Raw genomic sequence first — 22,581 nt, 5'->3', positions numbered from 1 at the left:
GGATTGCTACTGTAACATGCATAAACCATGCAGTAGAAACACTTGAAGTAACTGTGTAATGACAAATGTTTCTTACTAGAGCAGCATGAGCAGCACCATCATTTGGCTTAACATTTAAAATGCATCAACTCTTTCCTGTGATTTGCAAAGAAAAGTTGTTCTTCGATGGTGCCGGATCGAACAACGTGAAGATCACCGCTGAGCTAAAGCCAGAAGCACGGGCTAGAGTTCAGTTAATGCTTTTCATTGATTAGCAACACCTTCGTAGTAAATTTAGGTGTAAAACAAGCAGCAAATTTGGCCTTCACGTGTAGCTGACTGAATATTATTGGCTGTATAATATTTCAAGTAGAAAACATGAGCTGAGCTACAACATAACAGCTCCGATTGCAACACAAACTCATGCAATGAGCAGTTTGACCAGCAGAGAGAAGCAAGTGATCAGCGGTGCGGCTGGTGTTGTTTTCACCTTCCAGCTCATTTCCACAGTGCAGCACGCACAAGCTTTTCCACTTCAGTCTTATAGAGAATACTCATGTATTCAGTCTGAGGGTGAATCTGTAACAGACTGTAAAACTGTGTTTCAAGAATGGTGTTTTGAGCAACTAAACCACTCGCACCCAAAATACTGCCACTGATGAAACCTCTGCAGACATGTGGCCAGCTGTGGTATGAGGGAGTGATATTTTTACCGCGTGAAAGCCTACTATCAAGGCCACCGCTGTTGTAAATCCACTGCTTGCTCTGGGTTTTTTTTTTTTTTACCCCAGAGCTCAGAGCGTGTTAATATTACACTGAGATGTTGAACATTTCCTAAAAATATGAATAGTAATTCTGCATTCGGCAACTCTGCAACACAGCACACACAACCTCAGAGACAGTCGATGAATAAAATCCACATTTAAATATCTGCACTACACTGACTGATGTCCCGTCAGTGTAGATATTAGCAGAGAGCATTCTTCAGTATAAATGAATTGGTAGGGACAAATATCTACTTTGGTATTCCTGGCACTAACAGGCGCGCATTCATGCGTCTGTCCCTGCTTCTCCACTGTCAGCAGTCAATGATGAGATTGACCCGGTCTCCATCTTGTTGCTTTTTTTTTTTTTAATCAGTTATCATAATCACAGCTAAACTCTGGGAAATAAGACAGGATAAGGCCTTTTGTGTTTTAGCACCGATGCCACAGGCAAACTGATATTTGGCATATTCTGCTCTACAGTAACACAGAGGCAGCACAGTGCACCGCAGTTATGTCTTCCTTTCTTTTCCCTTTGTCCCACTGCACAGACGTGCTGGAAATCTCCAACTGTACAGAGCTCTGAGATTCAAAGAAAAAGCAAGTAGGTAAAAGCAAGAAGAGAGCATGTTCTGCTGCTCTTTGTTGAGGAGTAATGAGATGCAGACCTACGTCCATAGGACCTGAAAACACGTGTAATGCCTCGTCACTAAACTCAATAAACCCAGAGCTCTGGCTTGAATTAGCTGGTAGTACGCATTTGGCCTCTGGACACTGAATCATCTCACTTTCAAACTCTTTGGCTGAACTCCACAGAGAGGAAGTTGAATCAAATACTATTAGAGGCTTAAGGTTGATTTAGTGTATAGATCCTACCAATCAGAGGGAAAGACAGAGATTATTAGTCATAGAGGTTTAAAATCTATGAGACACCACGTCTAGTGTATGTTCTGTATGCTGTTGAAATAATGACTAGGCACATCACCCAAAGCATCCAGACATGGAAACACAATGTGCGCTGGGTGTGGCACCCATGAATACTAAAAATAGTGTTAGGCTTGCATGTGTGGAGTCGCTGATCAAACATGGAGTTGCTGATGGGGAATATTTTACAGCTGCGCTAAGCGATTTTTGACAGCAAAATAAACGGACACAAGTTGTTACGTTTAACGTCTCACTTAAACATCCAGCACAACATTATTATCCTAATGGCCACCTGAAAAATATCCAGTATTTACTTTCCTTTTAGCCGTGGTTAACTTACTCCTGAGAAAAATATCTGCGCCTTCAGCTTTCTAAATGGTCGGCTTTCTTTACCATCCACTCGTTAACTTTGGCCGGATTTAACAGCTTAAAGCAGATAAAAAAAAAAAATATGTAGAGCAGAGTGTTAATTCTCAGGGGATGAACCCTTTGATATTACCATTATCTTATTTGTTAATATCAAAAATATTGCTTAATGCAGGTTTAAATGATTGCATGATGTTCAGTCTCCAGGATTTACTAAAGCATTCACGTACTCTATCTGACGGACTGTTCTTTTGCATTTATTGCATTCTTCCATTCTCTCGAGGGGAAAAAACAGGCCTCAGGTCTGACGTTGATCCCACTGTAACACTCACACACCATCTTCTCTCTCTCTCCCTGCTGTTCTCTCCATCTCGCTACTGTAACACCGTCAGCGAGGCCGTCCAGCAGCCTTCAGTCCTTTTTCATAAAACGAGAGCATCACAGCAATCACCTGAAGTGGAAAAGCTCCAAGGCCACTTATTGAGACGGGTTACAGGATCTCTGAAGGGAACGGTGCGCTTTCTTGATCTGATTGACAAAATACTCCTCTGCTGGTGAGGACAGGACTGAGTCGGGAGAAAATTTGGTTTCACACTTGTGCAATGTGCAAAATGCAAACGAGTTCTTTAGAGACACCGAGCTCTGATGTGAGCACAATACAGGCCGAGCTCTCCACTGTGGCAGCAGATCTACACCCCTGGGGTTGAAATAGTAGAATCCACTCTGCCGTGAGTGAATGGCGACTGCACTGGCCTGGTTTCAAAGCTTCAGATGAATGTGGCTGGAAATGAATAATTGAACTCATTCAACAACCGGAGTTTGAAAGAGAAAAAAAATACGAGCCAGCAATGTGGCGTCAGGATGTGCCAGCAGGCTACAGTATGGACATGTTTTCAGGTTGGTGTGGATGCGGCTGTGAGTGTGGACCGTGCCCTCCCAGAGCACCCAGTGCGTCCACCTTGCGTTCTCTCCCAGCAGGTCCCAGGGTCCCTCCTCTAGCCAGCACTATCATGGTATCTCCAGACATGCCGGCGAACTCGAAGGCAAATGTCCCGTAAAACAGCATGATGATGACGCAGAACACCCATTCAAAGATGGCTGATGCGTGTTGCAGGACGAAGCTCTCCTGACAGAAAAACACACCACCTGAACACACGGTTAAGGGCAACAACAGCAAGGCGGTGTCAGCCAAGTGATTTACCAAGAGACACCCAGAATGAGGAGCTGAGCATTTTACTGATTATAAAAAGAAAATGTTGTTTTTTTGGGAGAAAAAGTAGAAGAAATACAGGCCTGTGTGGCTAAAGGTACAGGTGAGAAGATGAAACCTAATCCAAGACGTCCTGTTTGAGAGGTATAGAAATGAGTTTAACAGCTAGCAAGATGCCAAAACACAGTGTCTGCTGGTAATGACAAGACTTGAGGTCTTTTGTCCAGATTTAACAGGCAAAATAAAACGTCAGTGAGAAATAGAGGCGCTGGTAGCTGGATGCTTTTTTTACTTTCAGACTGATCCAGGCTAGCTGTTTCCAGCCTTTATGCTAAGCTAACTAGCTGCATATTTCCCATACAGACATGAGAATGGTCTCCTCTCATCTATCAGCGATAAGCAAATAAGCACATTTCCTAAAATATCAAAATATTCCTTTAAATCATGAAGAACTAAGTGACTTGTGAATCTATTCCCATGTACATCTGTAAAAATACACAAGACAAAAGACAGGATTTTACACTGGAAACTGTTGCTATGATATCATGTGGAGGGGATTGTCTCTGTCTTTACCCAAGCTGGCAGTAACATTGCACTTTATTCTAAAGCACTTGACAGCCTCGCAGGCTGCCATCTGTTCGTGGCTGGGAAGGATACTGAGCACCAAGGCTACGAAGGCCAGCAGGGTCATGCAGAGCCGGAGGTGGGCCACGTTGTACTCCCCCTGGGTCTTGGCCAGTCGGTAAGTCAGTGCTGACTGCAGGCACACAAACAACATACTGGTGGGGAAGGCAATGCCTGCTCCGACATAGTGGAGAACTTTGGCATTATCCACCTGTCATATGAGGAAAGGAAGCAGGAGGAGAAAGAGGCATCGTGTTAAAATGGCTCAAACACACACACACCACAAGGGAATGATCACAAGGGGGCAACATCAGACAGCTCCCGCATCAAGCTGTTGGGTCAGATAATTCATTGGTGTATAATAATTTGCTGGAAGCCTCTTTCGGTCGGATGAGAGAAGAATAAGAGAGGGTGATGTGTAGTAAACGACAGCAGCAAGCGGCACAACGGAACGCCTCCTTTTCCCTGCTGGTCACAAGAACGATAAGAAACAATACACAAAAGAGCTACTCAGGAGCATGTGACTACAGCTCCCACTGCAGGATCCACACACACACACACACACACACACACACACACACACACACACAGAGAGAGAGAGAGATCAGATGTACTGATCAGAACAGATAAGAGATTCAATGGAGCGTCAACCAAAGCATAAATACATCCCCAAAGACTAATTTAGACAGATGACAAAGATTTGCCTTTCGTAATGCAGAATGGTCAAAGCCTCGTGTCGTGCTCCACATAATTCTTAGGTCTCATTACAGTAATAGCCTAGAAGTTATTTAGTTTTGGCCTCTAAGCCATTTGTCCATTGACCCGGCAGGTACATACTGAACATTCTTGTGCAGTAGGCTAATCCTTGGAGCCACCGAGTAAGATTTCCAGACATTTGAATATGAAAAGCACACGCAGCAATACGAGTCTCTTCTTTGATCTGTGTGTGGCATCACCAGAGCTGGAAGTGAGGAAGATGGCAGAGAAATCCCAGCCAGGCCTTCCACATTTTCCACAGGGTTTTATTCAGAAAGCAATGATTTTTTTCACCGTGGGAATCTTTTTTTTTTTAAATTCTAATACACTTTCATAGTCGAGTGGCTATACCAATATCATAGTTCTGCTACTGCCTGACCTCTCCTCTTCATCTACTGTAACACAGTCAATAGATACTGCACAACAACCATATGTGTGTGTGTATATATATATATATATATATATATATATATATATTTTGCGATACTGAATACTGTGAAACTGAATATCTTTGGGAACTGATGTCCTAGATTCTATCACTAATTGCAGCCATTACCATCAAGTAAACCTTTGCTGTTCTACTTTATGTACATGTTCACGCTTCATATAGTATGCGAGGACCGTGCGCTTTCACAGCAGTGAGGGTTAGAGACAATGGTGAGGAGGACGGGGTGCTGATGGATGGTGAGAGCAGTCAAGTGGACTAAAACGTGGCAGCGGAAGCAATGAAAGAAACAATGAAGAAGCAGGAGAGACATATGGGGGAAGATGTGGATGAGGGGAAGACTTTGGCTCACATTATGGCTACATGTGTTCTTCAGAGATTACATTTCTGTAAACATCCTCCTTCATCTGTCAGTACTAAAAGATTCTGCAGCTAAAAGTCTCCCGCGTTTCCTAAAATTTGCCGCAAAATACCAAAATGTACATACAGCTCTCTTTCTTCTCCGTCTTGTTCTGGAAGCTCTTAGACATGATCCTCTGCAGCATCTGTCTTTACTGTATGTAGCATGCAACCTGATGACTAAGCAACATCAACCTGATAAATCCATTCCTGCAGGCTGACACTGACAAGCGGCTCCCCTGCATAAATGAATAGTAAAGGTGTTCACACAGTGCGATGTTGGACTCAGCAGAGCTCACATCCCCAACAGTGGGAATTGGTCACAAAAGTGTTAAATGATTATTAAACTATAATCTAAAATCAACACTCGCTGTGTGCTAGATGTTTTCTGATGGCTCTGCGGCGATAGAGACCGTTAAAGGTGTGCATGTGGATGAGAAGTGTGAGGACGTACGTGCACGAACAAGCCCAACAAATATTCTGTATGTTTCAATTTTCGCTTTCTGGGAAATTAACCTAAGATAGAAAGTGAAACTCTGTCGACTTCCAACTGTTTACGACACACCTGCTGGACGCCTGCCGAAAATCTGTAACAGTGTGTCACCGCTGTTCTGTGGTTCACTCCCTACTCTGGGATGTGAGGACCGTTTCTTCTTAATCATTTATAAGCAGTCCCGTTCAGATATTGTGTGCTGTGATGTTTAGTTCATCGCTGTGTGCTTGTTTGCTTTAAAGAATAAGAAAAAGAAGGCGTCTGTGTGCGATATATGATGATGACACAACTCTTCACGACAACTCGTCACCACCTCCACCTATAGCAAAAACAGGAGCTCCTGCATAGAAAGCCTTTAATACATTTATTTACTAATGGGCAAAAACTTGAAAACATGAATAATTAATGTTACACATGCCTTACTTATGATTAATTAAAGGCCTGTGACACTGCATTGAACCCAATATGTCCAATCTTTTGTGCAATCTAACAATATGCAATGTGATGCCAAGAAGAGAAACAACATGCACAACAGTATTGTAGCTTGTGGTTTAGCTAATTTTATCCAAAGATCATCTGATGTTTCATCTGTAGCCATGTTATATATGCTAATCATAATTCACACCTTGCTAGCAGAAGACTACTCGCAGGAGAAGCAGGTAAAGGAATAGTTTTCGACCCAGCCGTGTCTCACACTCGTGGACCTCCGTGTGGCACCGATGTGCTTCTCCATCATCTATTTATGTGCCTCTCTGCTCAAACCATCAGACTGCCTGACAGGAAAAGCCCAAGTGGCTTCACCACAGCATAGCTGCCAAAGCCTTACATAACATGCAGCTACAAACTGAAGCAGCTGCCACCGCTGAGTAAGTTGCCATGAGCTGTGTTTTTGATGCTTTCACTCCCTTTGATTTGTCGGGTTCATCGGATTTTTGGCTGCCGTCTCTGATTCCAACGTGTTTGTGGTGTTTTCCTGTGGATGTTTTTAAACCTCTGAATTAGCAGCAGAATTTCTACTCTGTCATGTGGTTTAAATAGTTTATTCACCATCAATGGCATCTCTATTTCCATCCGACTAGAATGTCCCAGACCGTAAGAGGTGCAAGTCTGCGATGGCGCAGCTAAGATCAGGCCTGTGATTGGTTATAGACGGGGGCCTCAGCTACACACACCCCGTCTGCCCAGCTCCTCTCCACACATGGCCAGACCTGATGACTCACTTCCCCCTGGCTCTTCCCGTAAAATTCCTCCCAGTTCTGCGGAGCAGAGGCCCAGGAGGAGAAGCGGGAAGAAGGTAGAGACGACCTTTGTGGACTCTCAAGACAAACTGCCATTGTCAGGCGTCAGGCACCATTCAGGCATCCCCTCTCCACTCACGTTTTCATGGCAGAGAGGGAATACAACCTTGTTGTCTCTCTCTCTCTCTCTCTCTCTCTCTCTCTCCCTCTCTCTCTCTCTCCCTCTCTGTGATAATGTTGTAGAATAAAAAGTCTTAAAGTGAAAGTTTGCACAGCTTTGTATCATTAAAATGTTGATAGTTTAAACAAATGAATAATGTCTAACTTTCCTCCGGCGGCACCCAGAGCTCCTCAGACCTTCCCACACTCCCATTATTCTCCATCAACACTTAACTATTTTACACTTTAAAAAAAGAATGAAGGACAAACCCAGGACAGTTACAACATTTCACAAATGTATCCGGCATTTCATCAGAAACCAAACTGTGTCAAATTTTCCTCTGAAGCGTCTCTCATTAAAGCTACCCTTGACTGCTTCCTCTCTTTTTCTTCAGAAAGACACACTCTCTTGTTCTTGTTCTCTCTCTCTCACTCTCTCACTCTCTCACTCCCTCCCTCTCTCTCACTCCCTCTCTCTCTCACACACACACACACACACACAGTTAAGGCATCCAGCCAGGGCTCCAAATATTTAAACTTGAAGAAATTCTTTCCCAAAGAACAAATATCTACAAGGAAGGAATTCAGGTTGAATTTCCTCACTTAGTGCCAAAGTATTAACACTAAACTACCAGAATGAAGAGAACCACACTCTGAAGTACAAGGTGTGTGTGTGTGTGTGTGTGTGTGTGTGTGTGTGTGTGTGTTAGAGGGGGAAGACTAAGGCAAAATCAAAAACCACAAGAGCCATTTCATTAGAATAGTGTTTCTCAATGATCATCGTCATAATCATGATATCGCTGAGAAACATTTAGACATCCTAGTATTCCAAGACCAGCGATTTTTTCATCATAATCATCAAAATAGTAGTTTTCTGTTACTGGACTGATTAATTAAGTCTGTTACAGTTTAGTTTCATATTTACCAGTGATGGTTCAGGGACTCTCACTCTCCCATATGCACATTGTGTCAACTTATTTCTATTTCCATCATCAAATCTCATCACTTCTCTGCTATAACTATGTTAAATCTTTTTCATCATTTACAATAAATGTTGCTGCTGCAAGTGGATCACCGTACCTGAAAGTTGCCCACCATGATGAGCCCGGCGGCACAGATCCAGCCTGTGGAGAGACTCGCCGTGTTGAGAACACAGTTTTGGTGCTTCTCAATGACGTGGGCATAGCGGAACAGCACAATCACCATAACTACAGAAAGAGGGAGACATACAGAGACACTTAGATACTGGTGGTGTAGCAGATACATGGCACATTAATATCACCGTACCTGCTTTAAGAAAGGCATAAAAGTTCAACACTTATTTTGGAAAAGTACCATGCACAATGTTGGTATTCCGTTTCATCGTTTAACAGGGCCTAGCTTCTATTTAATGCAAACACTGGCATACCTCATTTAGCCAAATAACACAAGAATCCCTTGGAAGCTGCTTAAGACTTACACAAAGTCGAGTTTTTCTGTTTAACAAGTGGGAATATGAGAGGCAGGAAATGGCGGGAAAGTGGGAGCGTTACATGGGTGGGGGTTGGTCTAAGTCTCGCATAAGATTAAAGGTGGAGGGAAACTTAATACTGTATATGGGACAGATGACTGCCAATGTGCTAATGGGCTGTGACTGGGGGTATTGTTGGTGCACTGAGGAGTTGACCCCCGCTTGGTTTCCCTTTGTTCGCCCCTCTTGGCTGGTGCCCGATGAAGGCTGGCTGGGCTTGGTGAGGGTGGAGCAGAGGGAGTGGGAGGAAAAGAGGAGACTGGGAGAATTAGAGGGGGCAAGGAGCCCCTTGTGTCTTGACCTGAAGCCCATACTTTGTCTCAGAGACTCAACTGTTGTTTTAACTCTGACACCATCTCAGTGTTGGAGACGGGCTTTAAGGCGGCCTGTGCTGCCAAAAGAGAATATAAATGGAAACCGTGGCCGCAGAGAGGAAAGATAAAACGTCATTTCAGGACTTAACAATGTAAAGTTATGTCTCCACTGGTCAGGGTTTTTATATGTTGTGGGTTCTCTGGCTCCAAGCCAGCGTCTCAACGACCAGACATATTTCATAACCTGGCCACAACCTCAACATGAATCATTAATGCTTCGTCCTAACGATCGATCCTGCAGGGACAATGCTACTATACTGCGGCAGACAAACGGAGCTCAACTCCTTTCTGTATCGGAGGAAGATTTAGTATTCTTAAAACATGACTTAAGACGTGGCTCATGACAAACCAATCATTTGATCACTGATCTCAACCGTTGTATGGGACGAACTGTTTTCCAGCACAGAGACTACTGTTTGTCATTTTTGTAGGTATAAATATATTTTTTTATATATGTGATGTAATTGTATTATACTTAATTGTGTTGTATAGCATTGTTTTTTTTAACATATATATATAAAACAAACAAAACACGTTGGCAAATTCAACATCTTGTCTGATTTTTATGTAAATAAATGTGGTGTATTTGTTTAACAGAAACCACAAGCGTTGTTACATAGACATTAGCAGTGCAACAGATGTGATGCGTACAAAACATCTAGATGAAGATAATCTAATAGAAATCGTATGATGTCATAAAAATCACCATTATGTTCAGATCCTCGCGCTCGATGCTGAGAGTGTGTTCTTGTTTGTGTGAGCAGCCTTCTGTTCCCACCACACTAAAATCATCTTGGCAAAGTGATTTCAGTTACAATCATGGAAAAACAAATAGCAGTGTCTCCAGGCTCGGAAACAATCTTGTCTTTGTTTTTTTCCCCCCAACTCTTTTTTTTTTTTTAAATGGAGAACATTGCTGCAGGAACAAGAGAGTCAACTGCAGTTTATTGCATTAGATTAGGGCATCTCGGTCTCTGTACGGCAGACTGGCTGGCTGGATTTCAACAAAATGACTTTTTCATCATTACAAATGAGCATGTTTGAACTTGCTGGTATTTAGCAGTTACCATGAGTGATGTAAGCTTGGCCCGAAGGTTAAAGACAAGAAAGAACATTTTTTCCATTACTCCCGAGAAGAGAGAAGTCCATGTCTTACTGTTACTTCGTGCACTCTAAAGGCATGTTTGTGGGCATATTTCTTTGAGGATGCACATCATGCTGAGGGGTTACAGGCTCCCACGGCATGAGCGTTGCATGTCTGCTGAGTAAGCAGCATAGCTGACCTCCACCTCGCCTCAGACGGTCAGGACAGGCTGACAGCTCAACAGCAGGAATAAGTTTACATAATCAGACCAAGCCAATGTCCCCTAACACTGTCCCCACGTCAGTCACCTTCAATAGAGACGCCCTCTCCGGATCTCACTCCTTTTCTCTGAACTCAGGAAGCACAAGGGAGGAAACGAAGTCTTGGCTCAAACGCTAACTCACACACTGGTGCACACACACACACACACTCACAAGTGTTACTTTACCGTGGAAGTTACCTTGAAACAAGGTACACACTGTAACATATGTACTATCCTGCTGTCACAAGCACAGACTTGCTTTTGCGTTCGCACACGGACATGGGTAAACTCCAAGACTAGCACACATACACAAGTGCACATTCCCATAAAAGTCACATCAGCCACACCACAGCTCGCTGTTAAATAAACCCCACTGTCCCCACAAGGAGACACGTTTCAAACCAAACACCGAGCTGCATTCTCTCCCACAGGAGGTCTGCTGAGAAAGAATACATGCATTGTCTTTGAAACACTGTGTGTGTGCACTGGCAGAGAGGTGGGATCTGGGATCAAATCTGGGAGAAGCATAATCATGAGGCAACACGCAGTTCATGGAGTCCATGTTATCCCAGATACGAGTGAGCCAGCTGCAGCAGGCACAATCTACAAAGTAAGACATAAATCAATAGGCTAAGAAGCTAAGTACAGGATATTTACAATAGCCTGTTGTACAGCTACGTGCCACATTAGCTTAGCCTACTTTTGTGGAGCCTTAATAACTTACTTTACAACAGGAATTAACATTCACACTAATTAGATGGTGAAGAAAAAAATAAAACACAGTCGAGGATGCAAATGCAACCAAAGTAACCTAAAGATTGAAGCACTCAACCGGCCTGCTGATGGAGTTACAGATTTATAATCCAGTTTTGAGCTACACTGATGCACTTGTACCTTAACCGTAGATAAGTAATAAATAAGTAACGACACAATGTCACCACAACATAATTTGTCCAACAGGGACCCATAACATGTTGATTTTTCAATGGTAAAATGTCCCACTCAGTATTTATCTTAGTAAAAGCCAATTCATTTTCAATCACTCAACTAATTGATTACATCTTTGAAGTGTAGTTATGTGTTTATGCTGAAAAAAATACTTTAAGTGAATAAATCGTTGTCAGATTTTTAAAACTCCCAAATATCAATATCAGTATCAGCCTCAAAAATGAAGTCAGGCATTAATCCAGTTAAAATATTTCTAAACACAATCCAGACTGATGTTACGTGGCTTCATTGGTAAAAAAAAACAGTTAACTGGAAAATTACATCATCATCTTAAATCAGACATGAACTGTCGTCATAGTTGAGCAATAGCGTCAGAGGAGACGGGTCATTTGCAGTGTTGTTTTGCTTTTGTTAAGCCGAGACGCCTCATTGTTTGGGTGCCACACTGTCTGATTGCCACATACGTTTTTCTGAATTGACTTGTCTGCATTTTTTGTATATTTTCCAGTACAATCACAGCACAGTGCTTATCTTACCTCTCTCTCTCTGTCACACAAATACATATACCACATGCACACGAGGTCAGACTGACCTTATGTGGCTAAGGGGTCATGGTTGGCTAACAGTGCTGGTTCAATGCTGGACTTTCATTGCTGCTGCCTGAGCCGACTTCACACCGTGCTGCAACAGTCTGGTCCCTGCCGGGATCTCTAAAGCACACATACTATGTGTAGTGTCTCCATATACATAAGTACACAGTGTCAGACAGAAAGAGCAACACACAGTTTATACTGTTGCAAGTTATTTTTCTAAGCTACACGGATGATTTTCTTATCATGGATGCGTCTCTGCCTCCCTGTCAGATTAACCAAGCAACCATGCAGAGCCAAATCAGATGATCGGAGAGATAGGCAGGCCTTAAATAGCTGCTAAAGGCAGAAGACAAACAAGGCAAAAGAACCTCTCCTCTTCTTTATACACACACACACACACACACTGTCTAAGCCACAGCTGGGAAACATTAACTAGAGCAGGCTAGTCAAGACCACCAGTTAACGCAGGGAACAGCACGTGTAGGCTCACAAAAAAAACAGAGACCAGCACATGGGAGCTCATTCCTGTCTTTTATATCATGCGTGTTTTCCTCAGACACACACCAAGCGTTTGTGCATAATTCTGTATGAAAACATTCAGAAGTAACAATTGCCGCCGCCCCCCCATCCCTTCATTAAAAATGACCACATGCAGGGCAACAACTACAGGGATCTACTGCAATGTCTCCTTTGCTCATGTAGTTTGAGAAACAAATCTTATTATACTCAATAGCTAATGAAATAAAATTAAAAATGGTGCCTCCTTTTTCATTATGTTTATGGACTCAATCAAGTATTTTGTATATTATCTAGAACTAAAACTATTATCTGATCAAAGGAAAATTTATCAGCAACTATTTTGGCAGTTGTTTAAATAATTCTGGTTATTTTTAAAGGAATAAAATGACAAAAATGTGTTGGTTCCATGTTTGAGATGTGAGGATTTGCTGACTTTTTTTGATTTATATGATAGTAACCTGAAAATCTTTGGGTCTATGGACTATTAGTCAGAGCAAAAAAGCAAACTGAGGATGTCAGTTTGGTCTCTGGGAAAACTTTATAGACAAAACAATCAATTGAGCATAAGAACATACGATTAAAATCGTTTTTGAAGGTCATTGTCTAATAAAGACCTTCTTAGCTTGCAGGAAAATGAATCAGGAATAGGGCAACTTGCAGGAGAAATCAAAGGTGATCTCAACAATTGTGATATTGTGTGTGTAATGTTTGTGTGTGCACATGATTCCTTACCCATGAATGAGCCTGTGCTGCAAATGAGGCTGAAGAAGCAGCTTTCAGGGGGAAGAGTCCCACATTTACTGCAAGGTAGAGCACACAGAAATGAATAGGAGTAATACTGTGAATCAACTTAGACACACTGCACGCTAAACAGTACAGCTAAGTGTCCCCTCCCACATTGTGCAGACTGAAATAATGCATACTAGAGATGCATTTATGCTCATGCAATAAGGAAGTGGAGGGGGGCTTGTAAGGGGGGGTTGTAGAACCACGCTTCCTCACTTTCCATTTTCAACCCTTTGACTTTTCACCTACAGCACAGTGCCTCTCCTCGAGGAATGGGAAATGTTTGTAGGAGGGGAAGGCAGGAGACAGTCAACACAGGCTGTCTGTGCCGGAGCTCCTGCTGCCCACAAAGCCAAAGCCTTCTCAGCTGACTGCAGTCACACACATAGGTGAAAAAAAGGTTCAAAACTTCAGCAGACTAACACTCGCACGGATGATTTTAAGCAATTATTTGATGTATTTTCATGGATAGGACACTTTTTTTAGTAATTTGACATAGTGTGATTAATTAAAAATCAGCAGCATACAGCTCTTGGAGTATATATATTAAAAAATGTGCATCTCTTCCACCTTCACCAGATTAAGCAACAGCAGCAGAAATGCATTAGTGATGATTACTTTCGCAGCATTTCTTTGTTAACCTGTGTTTGCACATGTAGTTTGGCTGCTACTTAATATTTCTGGGCACATTATCACGCTGGTTACATGCAATCTACATTTAGATAAAAGCATATGCAGTGATTTATTCACAACTTTTAATGATTTTTTTCCAACACAAACCACAGTATTTACACTCTTGAACTGGCCTTTGATGTTGAAAGCTCAGTGGAACAAAAAGCTCAACAAAAGAGTGGGAGTGTCTTGATTTCCTCCCAAATGTAAGCTGACTCCTGTGTGTGTGTGTGTGTGTGTGTGTGTGTTTACATGGTAAAGTGCAGGCCCATGCTTTGCCTCTGAACTGCCACGGTGGCAGGCAGGATATTTCAGCCCCAAGTTATTTTCAGAATACACACACACACAGTCACACACTCGAGAGGACTGTCTACTTCAAGCTCACTTGCGTTTTTATCAACAATGTGCCGACAGGGGTCACGTTAAAACAATGGGACAGTGTTCCTGTTTTTAATCACTAGACAGAAACTAGAAACAAAGAGGCTGAAAGGAGACAGAGGGACAGACAGGGAGAGGTAGGGCTGGGTTCAGGGTGGGAGTCTCACTGACCTGATGAGAGGTACATTGTCTAGCGTGCAGCACAAGGTTGGCCCACTCTGCGAATACAGCTCCTCTTCACAGGACTGATTGTACAACCTGGAAAACCAAACACACAAACATACATACAAACAACTTACTGTAAAGCTCAATGTTAAAAGATACAAATCTGGGGTAAAATCACATTTATTTTAAACAACCCTGTGTGCAAAAGCATTCTGATCATTTATATACACTTAGAAAGTCTTGGATAAGAATTTAATTTGCGACATAATGAACATTTTCAGCCTTTAGATGATGGTACAGTAACAGAAATTGCAATTTTTCTGTTTTAGTGCCATGATGTGGGGTCACGACCAGGCTTTCTTTTGTTTTTAGGGTTGGTGAATCAAAGTGGCAGAGAACCACTGTGTCATCAAATAGTAGCTCCGCTGGTAGAGATTAACCTCAGCTTGTCCGAAACCCACCAGAGGAAAGGTCACTGACAGCGCATGCATGTTAAATGACAGGATTTAGGTGTGTCCCTTAAACATTTGTGAGGTGACCGACTTGGAAACGATCCCATTATTTAGCGTATCAACAGAGGTAATTGCATCCCGTAGAGAAAAGACTGGGAAAGACAATGACAGATCACCATACAGAAAGCCATTATTTCATAGAGTGTGTATTGATCAACAGAGGAATCAGACACAGGATGGACTGAGAAACGTACCAGTTATCCACAGGGCAGACATGCTGGTTGTACAGGGCCATGGCGTACCTAAAAGAGAGATAGCACAGCAAAGGTAACAATTTTGGTATAATGTGTGCTTATTTAATGATTACGCTGCCATCCAAAGTGACCAAACAGGTCACAGTTTATCAAATTTGCACCTAGACACTACAATCCTGCCGGTCTGACCTGCCACTGAGTTGTTGATTCGACCTGTAGAGACCAGACAACCTGACATTTGACCACTTATCTCTCTACCCGGAACTCCGAGGGCCAAAGAGAGAGAAAAGACTGGTTTGTGTCAGTCAAACTGGTGTGATTACAGCTGAAACCCAACAGTGGTGTTTATTTGGTCAGATCACTGACCGACCACATCCACCCAGAAGTCAATGGCAAGAGGATCAAAAGATGGAGACTATATTCTGCACATTCAAGACTTCCAGTGTAATTCAAGACTTGCTCAAAGTCAACAGGCTCAATCCATGTCTTTCATTCACGTTTAGTGTACATAACTTAATGAAACACTTAACACTGGACAAAAATGAAACCTCTGGGTTTATAATCAGATTGACACTGACTGACTGAGTTAAAATAAACCTGAGGAAGACTGATATGCTATCTGGCCGACATATTAGCTTACTGCAGATATATCGACATTGGTGCGTATGCTGGCTAGTAAAGAAATACAGAAATGCCAAACTAGGTTTTAGGTTGTTTAGAAACAGGGTAATCATTTGTGGTTTGTCCACCAGAGAGAACTGAAAATGTTATTTTTCTAACTTTTTATGGTCAAAAGTCTTAAGACACACACACAAAATTGAGGGATCCATTTCAAAATAGCTGTTTATGTTAGAAAAGATTAAACTACGATGGGCCACTATCTGATTTTTTAAACTTCCAAATATTGTTTTCAGTATTGCCCCCAAAATACATCCACGCCATGGAGACATCTTTGAAATAAAGGTGCACAAGATGTGCCCTTGATTATTTTTCCACCAGCAACATGTACAGATCAGCTGTATCTGCCCTGTCGAAATACGTCCAAGTCCTACAACAGACAAATACGCAGAAGTCTGCATATTAAATGGCTAGTTACGCTGCTTAAAGTGAAGAGAAAAATAATCAACAATCTTAGGTGTTAATTTACCAAACAGTGCTTTTACATTGTAAAAATCACAGTCAAGATATATAGTTACGCAAGATCATCTTAAAGCTATTCTCTGAGTGGATATCTGTGTGGTGAGTGGGTGTGAGGGGGGGGCTCCGGAAGGAAAAAGCACTTGTCATGTTATCCCCTTATTATTCACACACACACACACACACACACACACACACGCAGTGAACACTGATCAAAACAATATTTACAACAGCCAGAAACCGCTGGAAAGGCCGACAGTCGGAGTCAGACACAGAGACTGTTTGTTCTGATTTGAGAAGGCAGTCGTAGTTCAGTAGGAGGTTAAGTGCCAATTAACAATGTTTCCAGGGCCGATAGTATCCTACTAACAAACACACACACACACACACACACACCTGCTACCTACAAGACACAAACAAGCAGAGACAAATGTCAGTACTGCTTCATGGTAATTTCTATTGGAAACAGCTCATATTTTATGATGTGACTAAGGCTCCACATCACCATATCTGCCACCGCAGTGAATTATAAGAGGAGCGTGTTAATTGGCACGAGAGGAGTCACGCTTCAAAACAACGTGTACGTCAGCGTTGGACTGGGAACCAAACGAATCCGAGAGCTCATATTTTATTTGCTCTGGCAGATGCGTCTGCTCTCCCTCCCGGTTTTCAGATTTCCAGCCGACCACAACCATTTATCTTACATGGTGCAGGTTTGATTTACACAGACAACCAAGACGGCTGCTGCTGATGTTGAACGCTCTGTTGAATCTGCCATCGCCTCAGAATTATGTATTTTCTCTTAAAGAAGAACAAATAACGACACTTAAAGCTTTTGTGATAAGAAAGATGTGCTTGCCTTTCTTCCAATAGGATTTGGTGAATAGTTTATTTACTCATTTACTCTATGGTAAGCATTTCGTTGCTCAGATTGGTTGTACAGCTGCACTCAAAAGTATTCAACCATGTGGTCACAACAGAAGCTCTACTTAGTACTAAAGATGCTTGTCAAACAGGGGCTGAACAATTTTGAAACTGCAGTAGTCATTAAAAGTGTTGAATTTGGAGAAACCAGCTGTAATATTTGCTGTGTTGAGCTACTTAAATTGTTTTTGTTTGAGTTGTTCATTGAACACAACTGAAACTTTTTGCCAATACACCCAATTTGCAACGGGGACTGAATAATTCTGAGAGCAACTATTGATCTAGAGGCTTTTTGGTTTCCCCCTTGGAAACTGAAAAAGAATTGATTTGGCGATGTCAAGCGACGTCAGTGTGATAAACATATAGTAAAATAAAAATTATCTTTGTGGATACATACTTACCACACACCAATTAAATCTTATGCTTTGTGTTAAATTGTGTGGTATCACTGTGGCGATCATTACTACGAGAGAAACTCTATTCAAGAGCACAAATAGCTGTTCAACATTATAGAGTATCTATTGTGCATCATCTTCACAAGCAGAAGGCATAACTTAATTAAGATGTATTGATGTATGATGTATTTTCTCACTCGGTTTATCATTTTCAAACACTACATGTGATTGGTGGTCTGGTATTGACTGACTGCTGTGGAGGGTGACAACATTTGGGTGGCTGGTTGTGATTAGGCTGTGTGAATCGCCATGAGAAAGCCATATAAGCCAGATGACAGACATGTAGTCTGTAAAGAGCACTGCTCTTGCATAATGCAGAGAGGGAATGCACTGGTGCGAGTAGAATATGGCCGTCAGGTAGAGGGCTGCCAGAGCCGCCGCTCCATGCCGTTTGACAGCACAATGACACCAACTAGACAAAAACAAAAGCAGCTTACAGCAAATGTAGAAGATTACCAAAGGAAAGAAAGTGCCACAAACCGAAGTTGTTACATTTTCCATAACTTTTGAGGTGCATCATTTACATTTGGTTAGCATCTGAAGCTAGTGCAGCAGCAGTGCAGCTCTGGGACTTTTCTAAATGAAGTCTTTCTTTAGTTCTATGTGGGACTAAACTATTGCATTCGGTGTTCAGAGGAGGCCAAGTAATAATAGGTTTGTTTACATAATTAGACCTCTATCAAAGCTCAGCAGCAGCTGTAAACCATAATTGCATGTTTGTGAGCAGCATATAGGTGGAACAGACCATGTTTTTTTTAATTTAAGATTGAACACGGAACCTTTAGCGAAAGACTTTCATGCATCTGGTACGGACAGAGAAGATTCTCACAATCTGTACAAAAATAACACATGAGAAACCACAGGACGGGGTGTGATGCAGAAACTATGAATGGAGTTTTTGCAGTACAGGCTAGACTCTAGCTGTGTCTCTAGCTGGTTGCTGTAGCACCTAATACATTATTTTAAAAGCAAATGCTTAAAAACTATTTGAAATCTAAGCAGCAAGACGTAGTACTATAGGCATAGTGGAGCCACATTTCTTAACTCATAAAAAGGTCAGCGAGGAAACATAAGCCAGGACTTTTTGGGTGGGCACAAGCCTTACAAGAGTCTTCCTCTGGCTCCACACAGACCTTTCGTACACTGAGCGTGGCCACCAGATGCTGAGTAAAAGTTCTGCTAATGCTCTCTATTACCCTCGTCCAGTATTTACCTTACTCCCACTCAGTCACCCACAGTGAAAGAGCGAGTTACGCAACATGTCACATCCTTTGACATTCCTCTAGCCTGGAAAAAGACCCTTGACTGCTCTTAGAAACAAGGCGCCCTTGTCAAGGTAACAGGAAGGAAAAGGCTCTAAAAGGGGCCGACAGTCAGCAGCATTTGACATCTCAACTCAGATCAACTTTCTACCTTGTGAACAAATGCCAAAACGAGAAGAAAATGTGCAGCGCTAGCACTCGTTTTCACCTGCGTGCTCTCCAACAAAGTCTGCTGCAACTTTAACAAGCCGAAGCCCCGCACACCTGAATACACACTCCTGACTGCACTGTGAAGCAGCTCTGTTCACAAACACTATCGGGTGTGCAAAGTCTCAGCTTGGGCATCCGATTCGACTGCTTACTCTCAACACAGCTCATCACGGATGCAGCACATAGCCTAGATACAGAACTACAACAAACTGGAAATGGGCCATCTGTCTGTCTCTCCCCTTGGGGTTTGCATTCCTCCCATCAAAGTAATAACAGAGCAGCGACGAGAGCTGTCAGCTCACACATAACTAGGAGGTGCTCACTGTTTCTCTCCGGTTCATCTGCTCGGATACTGTACTGCAGATAATTAAGCTATACTGGCAACCTGTGCGCCTCACTTTTAAGAGAGGGGTGATAATCCCAGATCCTTCCTGGAGAGAGTTAATCCACATCAAATTGCCATGGCTCCCAGGAATTTGGAGTAAATACGCAGTGTCGCTCTCCTGGAGGCGAGAGAGGCTGAGATATCCGACGGTTTGAGATTAATCATGAACAATATATTTATGACTTGTTAGAATATGGCTTGGGCATCACGACGTGTATTATTATAGGTTATTTTTTTCACTTTATTTGAAACAAAAGAGAGAATCTGGAAATGATTATTGGCCAGAGGCTATGCAGGCAGAACAAGTGTGTGAATCCAGTTTTTATGGGTCTATTAAGCTGTAAAATGGTTCATACAGACTGTTATAGTGTGCCAACATTGGCTTAAGTAAACTACTGCACATGGATGAATCATTACGTTGATGTGGAGGTAATATATTGTTATTGTTTAGCCCTACTTTATTCTATTTGTGAACACGCATTACATGTTTTGTAAGGAAGATACTTGTGCAATAAAAAAGAATCTTATCATGCTCCTTCAGCAGCATGTATGCATCATCCTTGACATAAAATAAAACTCAAACTGAGCATCACCACTCGCTACCAAGACAGCAGACTTTAAGAGCTACTTTAGCTTTCATATATAGACTTAACTAGCTGGATTTGACACTTTTTTTTTTTTATTGCCAAAGAAATGTGACACTTACACAACCCATATCCCAGTGATGGTCAGAGCTGGGAGGCTAACAGGCAGTATCATCCAGAGAGACATCTTCCAGCACCTTGAACAGCCCCTTTCTTCTTTTTCCTCTTCGGCCAGCCGAGCGATATCTGCTCAAGTAGTACTAACATTTAACTGAGTGTGACTGGCATCTGCACTGACACCGACTGATTCATTTTCTTGAAGATGGGAGGATGGTAGATGGGACACTGGGGGGACAGATGTGTCCTTTTGGCTGGGGAATGAGAGGGTACAGGGAGTGAATTAGGTTAGGATCACCCACCTAGTAATCACATAGTAACCATGCCAGTTAAAGTAATCTGGGTAAGACAGTGCAATCAGGGTTATGTGATGCATACAGATGGGATTACATTACAAACAAAAACACCTGTAATGCAGTTAATGTAATACACAACATATGCAATCACTTTCATACACAGCATTGCTGCTTTTGTGAAGCTCTGGTTCTCTTTTGCCAAAGATCACTTGCTTCAAGATGTTGATCTTGTGCTAGACTGATGGACTTATCTGATAGTTAATATCATTTGAGCAAGCGAAAAACAATTTTAAACACATATTTTCATTTAGCTATAGCTAATGTTTGGTCACATCCCATGTCGTGCCACAGCAGCTGCTCACCTTCAAGCAACAACGGGGAAGGGAGATCAAAAGCAAAAATCTGTGGCTACTCACCTTCCGCTTTTATGTAAACTGGAAAGTTGTATTTATTTTTTTGTAACTTCGAGCACGCCGAACTGTCCTCCACACCTCTGGTAGCCCAAAACTACTCCACACCGCCTCTCCGGACACGTTGTAGCCGTATTTTCAGATGAAATCCATGTTTTTCTCTCCAGAAACAAATGAAGTTCCGTTAGCAGCTTTCGCACTGAGCAGGAGTGGGGGAAGGCTCGCGCTCTCGTGCAGCACGAGACAGAGTATCCAGCTGTTTGACTCCGCCCCCCTGTAGTGGCGGGGTACGTTGAATTCAATTTTCTTGGCGCACCGAGTGGGCGGAGACGAGCTCAAAAACAACCAAAGTAAAAGCAGTTTCATTGCACTGTGAATCGTATTTTACAGCAACAGAGGGCAGCTCAAATAAAACACAATCAGTGTTACAAAGAGAACATGTAACACCTTGAAACACCGACATTTTATGTGTGTCTGTTTGCGTGAGACCTTCACAGGAAGTAACCTGGCTGTTACCTAGCAACACATTTCAGATTCAGGAAGTACAATAGCCTACTCGTTTATTTCTACATTTTTAATCAGGGATGTTTATAATAGACCCGTAATCTGAAACAGTTCCCGGTTCACCTCCCCCAGTTTCTTCTCTCCGATGAATCAGCCGGTAAACAAATACACCTGAAGGATGACAGATTTTGGCCCAGGTCTGTACTTTGTGTGTGTGTGTGTGTGTGTGTGTGTGTGTGTGTGTGTGTGTGTGTGTGTGTGTGTGTGTGGAAACTAAAACAAGTCCGTCCAAGAAGGTGTGTTTCTAATGCCCCCTGGAGCTTTATCTTGAAAATGCCCCTCTATTCCTGCATCTCCTGAAGAGGACCAGGAGGTGGTGGTGTATGGTAGTGTGTACAGCACCACCGCCTGGTAATGACTGATCAAAAACACCTCTCATCTCTTTCTGTATGCAGCTCAGTGGAAAAAAGAAAACTCCAGCACAAGGGCCTCTCACTTGCAAAAACCTTTATTGGAAACACAGGTGGAACAGGAACGAAGCCTGCCAGGTAGGTGACACCAACATCTACTCAGGTGAGGCCAATCAGGGACAAAGAGCTGTCAGACAGTCAGTCCCACAGGCTTTATGCATTTGTCCAATCAAAGGGTTCCTCCCACCATGAGGACAGGACACACCACAAGTGCAACAATTAACATGCAAACTTTAGTTTCAGTAGTTAAAATAATTAAAATCATCGACAACCTTCCTTCATGAAGAATAATATTCAACTAGTGGTAGATGTCAGGGTAATACGTCAGGCAGCTACCCATGAATATACATCAAAATAGGCAACAAAGCTGTGACCATGTAAATATATCCTAATTGTGATTTGGTTTAACTGTTAGTTCATATTTGCACTCTATAATAAATAAATTATTTCTCTCTATAATTGCACTTATTGCA

The 22,581-nt window shown here is 42.3% G+C and overlaps 2 protein-coding genes across 2 annotated transcripts in view; one reads left to right on the top strand and one right to left on the bottom strand.

Annotated features, from left to right (window-relative positions):
* LOC139210518 (leucine zipper putative tumor suppressor 2 homolog) overlaps positions 1 to 22,581 on the top strand; it is a 207,155-nt gene that overhangs the window by 75,325 nt on the left and 109,249 nt on the right. The gene's annotated exons all lie outside the window — the stretch shown is intronic.
* Positions 2,157 to 21,331, bottom strand: LOC139210879 (transmembrane protein 150A). Its single transcript, XM_070841069.1, has 8 exons — positions 21,141 to 21,331; positions 20,434 to 20,682; positions 15,355 to 15,402; positions 14,655 to 14,741; positions 13,380 to 13,447; positions 8,438 to 8,565; positions 3,901 to 4,078; positions 2,157 to 3,179 (listed from the first exon to the last, which is right to left on the bottom strand). The coding sequence occupies exons 2-8, from the start codon at positions 20,496 to 20,498 to the stop codon at positions 2,908 to 2,910; spliced, it is 846 nt and encodes a 281-aa protein (XP_070697170.1). The 5' UTR covers positions 20,499 to 20,682; positions 21,141 to 21,331; the 3' UTR covers positions 2,157 to 2,907.

This window comes from Pempheris klunzingeri, chromosome 12 (genome assembly GCF_042242105.1).
Source record: "Pempheris klunzingeri isolate RE-2024b chromosome 12, fPemKlu1.hap1, whole genome shotgun sequence".
Taxonomy (NCBI): domain Eukaryota; kingdom Metazoa; phylum Chordata; class Actinopteri; order Acropomatiformes; family Pempheridae; genus Pempheris; species Pempheris klunzingeri.
Note: the sequence above shows the minus strand (reverse complement) of the source record. Positions and strands in the feature narration are given on the sequence as shown.